General features: G+C 41.6%; 1 protein-coding gene across 3 annotated transcripts in view; it reads left to right on the forward strand.

Annotated features, from left to right (window-relative positions):
* The first annotated feature begins 854 nt into the window (after positions 1-854).
* The window catches only part of il34 (interleukin 34), a 27,924-nt gene continuing 22,916 nt past the window's right edge, over positions 855-5,862 (forward strand). The window contains exons 1-2 of one of the 3 annotated variants that reach the window (XM_084059963.1): positions 855-1,171; positions 5,226-5,542. In XM_084059963.1, coding sequence (XP_083916089.1) covers positions 5,497-5,542 — 46 coding nt within the window. In that variant the 5' untranslated portion in view covers positions 855-1,171; positions 5,226-5,496. The remainder of the gene's footprint in view (positions 1,172-5,225; positions 5,543-5,862) is intronic. The other 2 variants (XM_084059964.1, XM_084059965.1) reach the window with 2 other exon arrangements.

Here is a 5,862-nt window from a genome sequence, read left to right on the forward strand (position 1 = left end):
CCGCATGAGGGCATTTTTCTGTTTCTGGCCAATAACCTGACCTGACCGTTCCACAGCCACTGTGGCCTCAGACTGAGGTTGAATTTGCCAGATGTTGAGATTCCCGGCTGCCCCTTGCTACCGCGGTTTCTAGTCCAGACTCCAGAATGATGGGTTTCTGTGGGGGTCTGTGGCCTTTGCGACTGGACAGCCTGGCTGGTAACCCGCACAGCTCGCAGCCGCAGCCATTTCTAGGCACGACAGCAGAGAGAGAAATATGTGCACATGAAAAATATATTGATATCCAGGGCTATGACAACACGATTAACTATAACATCTCTATCTGATGTTTGGCTCCATGTCAGCAGTAACTATATATTTTGGAATTTCAATATGCAACTGATATATTAGGCTTCAAGGCTCACAACAATGGCTAGTTGGACTTTAGGTGACCGTATGTGAGTGACGTATCGAAAGAGAAAGTAGAATGTGTAATTCGAGATATAATTTGGTTCACACAACATTCAGCACTGTGACGACAGTTTACATAGTCTGTCACCAGTAACCGGAAGACTCGCCCCAAAACACGCTCACCCCCATTTCTTTTTTTTACTGAGGATAATTAAGGTTCGAAATACATGAAGGGTTAGGCATAGTTTGACTGAGGTTAAGTTTAGGAATAAGGTTAGGGTTTCGCACTGTTTTACTGAGGTTACGTTTAGGAATAAGGTTAGGTTTCGTTAAGGCATAGTTTACTGAGCTTACGTTTATTTATTTAATACCAGGTGAATACTGCCGGATTTGCCCCGGGGCGACTGTGTTTTGGGACGAGCGTTTTGGTGTTCCTTCCTATCACCTATTAGGGGAGGAGAGCATGCAGGCGCTGTTAGACCTACAGTTGGCTGTTGCGCACTTGGCAACACACGTAGCGCAGCGCGACAACGTGGGGAGAAGGAGGGACGCACTGGATTTTCCTAAATTACTTTAATTTTGTTTTGCTGAGACCCGGATTCCTTCAGGTCGCTGCGCAGTTTAATGACTGCCCATTAACACACCATCTCTGAACGGATATAGCCTCCTGCATCGGTGGAAGTTGGCTTAGTTCTGTCAATGTGTGTGACAGTAGGCGACACGCTGTGTGATCCTGCACATCTTTAAGGGTTAAAAACGCCAACATTCCCTGGAGAAACAGGTGTGTATGTATTTGTAATGTATGTTTTAAATTGATGTTGGGGCTCTGGTACAGAGGCTACAGCTCGTGCTTTCACTTTCTTCAGGTGTGCGCTTCAACAGGGGCGCTAGAAACATGTTTTACATGCTTGGTAATAAAGTTTTAATAGGGTGTAATTTCCAGTAGCCTTATTCGCCTATGCAGATATGTTTTTTTTTGGTTTTATTTAAAGAAAAGGTATTGCCTAACCGTAGCATATGGCATATGGTGGGTATTTCCATATAGGAAATATGAATTGGGCTGTTAAGGGAATGAAGAAAGGGATCAATAACTCAGCCTCAAGAAATGGGAGAGCATTTCTTTCGCTCTCTGTGCACGCCGCGCACGTGTGTCCCGGCGAACGAGTTGACCAGATCGAGAGTCAGATTAAGAGTTAAAAAATTAAATATCAAATTCATATAATATGCACATGAATGCATGTGTGTCGTGACTGACAGGTCACACGTGGCTGTGTGAGTGAGGATTATCACCAGTGCAACACCCTAACCCTGCAGGAGGGGAGGCATTGACCGTTGCTGCAAGTTTACTTGAAAATACAAACATTGATTTCACCCAGAGTGAGACATAGCACATATAACTGAGAGCCACAGTATGCTTGAGCTCAGTGACAGATTTAATTTAATAGGCTACTGTAAATTATTATTGTCCAGCCGCTTGAACCCCGTCACTCACAGGACACAGGTCACTCTCACTCACAAGCCCACCAGTCACCCAAATAGGAGCGACTAAAAATATCGCGCTCTTCAAGGGGTCTCTCGTCATGGGAATGGGATCCCTCTTCATGGGATCTCCCAGTCCCATGAAGAGCGCGATTGGTCCATTCGTTGTCCCATTACCAGCACCAATCTCAGCTCTTATACAGCTTGTTACAGTTGGATACGAATTTGTCCACAATTCCATGCTGTATTGATGTGGTAGCCTACCATAGGAAAGATAACACTACAGGCAAACGTTGATCAAAATAACAATTATTTGATTAAGTAATGCAGATGTTTCACAATAATTTAACTCTTGAGAGCGTAAAATGAGCGACTTAATTTTACACTCAAGACTTAAAGATCTATAAGGGTCCATTTGATTACCAACTCTCCATCATTTAGCTGGGGACCACCTGGAACCCCCTCAAGGACCACTGGTGGTCCCCGGACCACCGGTTGAGAACCACTGACTGGCCTATATGATTGTATGACATATTATGGTGGGCGTAGGCCTACCATAAGGGCTATATAAAGCCCTTTGCCTGCTCCGCTCACCACTCAGACAAATATAACATCTCCAATCTACTGCATGTAGCCAGTTAGCGTTCTCCCTGGGTTAGGAAGCTGTGACGCCGACGACATGTCAAGACACTGCAACAAAAAAAGATACAAATGTGGCAGCTGTTTTACTGTTTTTAATTTAAATAGTTGATATTTAGCTGCTTAATTTGGCATCAGCTGGAGAGAAACAAAGGAAATTTGGAGGAAACTTTGAATCATTCACCCCGCCGCCAATGATGATTTAATGTCAAAATGCGGTCATGCAGATATAAAAGAAACAGTGGTGCCTAATGGCCTGTCTTGCCAGATTAGTCTGTAGGCTATATAATGACTGTTGACACAAATGTCTGCTCGATTGTCTTAAAACACATGATGAAGTTATCAAACACATTCTCACACTAGTTATCACCCTTTTATAAAAATAAAGAAATATTGGTCACACTTTACTTGAGCATGCAAATTCATACAGGTAATTAACGCTTAATTAATGGTGAATTAATGATGAACTCATGCATTAATTAATCATGATCCCATCATTAATTCCTGGTCCTCACCATTATCATTAACCAATGGTGATTCCACAGATCCTCTTCTATGTCATGGATGAGTGCTTGTAGCAGGAGGGTCGGTCTCTGAACGACCACCAGAGACCGACTCTCCTCACTACTCCTATACCCGCATATGAGCACTTGATTTGATTAATTGATTGATTGAACAGGAATCATATACATACACATAGTATACTACTTATTTCCTTGGAAAGATGACAGAATATTGTTGTTCCAGTGAGGTAAGAAATCCTAGGAGGGCTTATACGAGAATCTCACCATTTACATTACCTACAATTAGAATGTATTAGTTTGTAAAAAACAAAAATAAACATAAATTATAAAAAATATTTAAAAAATGAATAAAAAAACAAAAATGAAAAACATCATAGAACATACTGAGCAGAAAAGACAAAAAAAATAAGACAAAACAAAGACATGATGCTAATACTCGTGTGGAATATAAGATAATAATGACAAAACTTTTTTTTTTTACATAAATGGTGCATTTATATAGCGCTTTTATCCAAAGCACTTCACATAGATTGTGCATTACATTCACATACACATGGCAGAGGAAACAATGCAAGGCACCAACCTGTTCATCGGGAGCAATTAGGCGTCTTGTTCAAGGACACTTCGACACTAACTCTGGTGGAGCCCCCCAGCCTGGGATCGAACTGGGAACCTTGTGGTTTCCAGTTCACTCTACCCGGCCACTCTACCCCTGAGCCACTGCCACATACCCATAAACATGACAGTATTATGGAAGCCTACCATCTAATTACCCTCTCGGGTATCCTTGGCATAGAGGATATTATATCTTACACATTGCAAGTTATAGTAGTGACTGCACCATTAGTTAATGGCGAGGACTGGGAATTAATGATGAGTTAAAAAGGTTAGAAAAATCGAAAAAACCCTGGCAGAAGCTAAAAGAAACGGATGCATAGTACCTGGCAGTGTGATACATTCATGATGAATTAATGTAGGAGTTCAGCATGAATTCATAATGAATTAAGTGTTAATTATGCGTATGACTTTGCATGCTCAAGTAAAGTGTGAGCAAAATTATAGCATTGTGGGATTCTTATTCTTTATTGGTGCAGCAGGAAGGAAGTTCAGGAAGTAGAGTCTTGCCATGCACAAACTGTCCACCTCTTACCACAGATCCAGTCTTTCAACCCTCTCAGCTTTCTCATGGATAAAAAAAACAATGGTTGTCGAATGCCCTCGTTAGGGAACATAATGAATATGAAGTAATCGGCCACTGATGTCCGGTGTCAGCAGCAGTCGTAGGTGTTTTTAACTCCAATCACTTTGGTAAGATGAGCAAAAAAAGGACTTAGTTGTGATGACTTGGAAGAAAAAGTCACGCTCACCAATTGTGTTGTCATTTCACACTGCCACTGTAAAGGTGCCTGTTTCAGACTGCCTGTCGGTTTAAATGTTTTCTTAACTGACACATTTTTGCTTTAAGAATCGTATTACTTTTTGCGGCACTGTTCTGTACTGGATGGAAGACAAGGGCTGCTATTCATCGCTGTCTGTGACCCCGACTCCCATAGCAGAGCCTCAGATTTGGGATCGGTATCAGTGAATGTCTTTTGATATTGATAGTTTTTAACATACTCTTCAGTCATTTAGGGAAAAAGAAAGGTGCTGACTAAATGGCACAGTTTAGAGGTCAGTATAATAGCCAAAGGCATAACATTGCCTTATTATGGACATTATTATGTCCATAATAAAGAATCACAGAGCATAAGTACGTCAGGTGTCAGGTCTAGTGCGCACATTCATCATCACAGTATGACCCCCAAAGCAGAAATGTTGTAGACATACGCAGTAAAATGCTCAGTACTATTAATTTATCCATTTGTAACCCTACATCTGTACACTCTCAGATTTAAATGATGATTTTATTGTCTAGGCCTCAGTGAAGGTTATTTTATTATTAATACTAGCTCCTGTTATATTCATGCCACAATACTACACTTGTTGAATCAAACTACTGTTTGAATGAGTTTGAATGAGTTTATTATTTATGATGCTTTCAAACTCTTTCGCTGTGGTATCACATGTCTGTCTGTGTCTCTGTCAGTGTCACATTTGCCTCCCACCACCCCATACATTTTGTCTGTCTGCCTGAATACCTGTTATTTCTTTATGCATGCACTTATGCTATTTTTCTGTACCTCATGCTTTCAGGCTTTCCAGGGCAATAAGAAGCTGAGGAACAGGGAATACCAACCAGTGGACCTGTGTGAATGAATGGCGTTTCTGCTGATTCAGCAATGTTTAGCAACACTAGGAGAACCTGAGGAATCTCTGAAGCCTGTCTCCACTACAATCTGTTGCCACTGAACACACTGACAAACTGTGGACCAAAGTGTGTGTCAGTGTGTCTGTGCGCACGTGTATACACACTGAGTTCTTCTGAAGGCGCTGGGTAACTAAAGGTCAGAGCTCAAGTCAGAATATGATCCAGCCATCCATATCAAGCTGCCTGCTGGGAGGCCTGTTTGGTAAGAGACATGTGTTTGTGTTCTCTGGTGACATCAGCGATGACATCAGCGATGTCACCAGAGGGGTTTTATTTTATGCCTGCGTGAAAATGTTTAATCACAAACCGCTCACACATGTATTTCTGTGTTAAAGTAAAGGATTAACTTTGTCTGGCATAAATATGAGAGATATGAGAGTGAGAGTGAAAAGTGGATATGGAGATGGCATGTGCAAGCATACATTCCATTTTAGCCCCACTAGCTGGCGGGGCTGTAATGGTAGAGTTGGTCAGTTGATTGGTTTGTCCATTGAACATGGACTGACAGTGTTGTAAGATACA

This window comes from Gymnoscopelus microlampas (assembly GCF_963454915.1).
Source record: "Gymnoscopelus microlampas genome assembly, chromosome: 6".
NCBI lineage: Eukaryota > Metazoa > Chordata > Actinopteri > Myctophiformes > Myctophidae > Gymnoscopelus > Gymnoscopelus microlampas.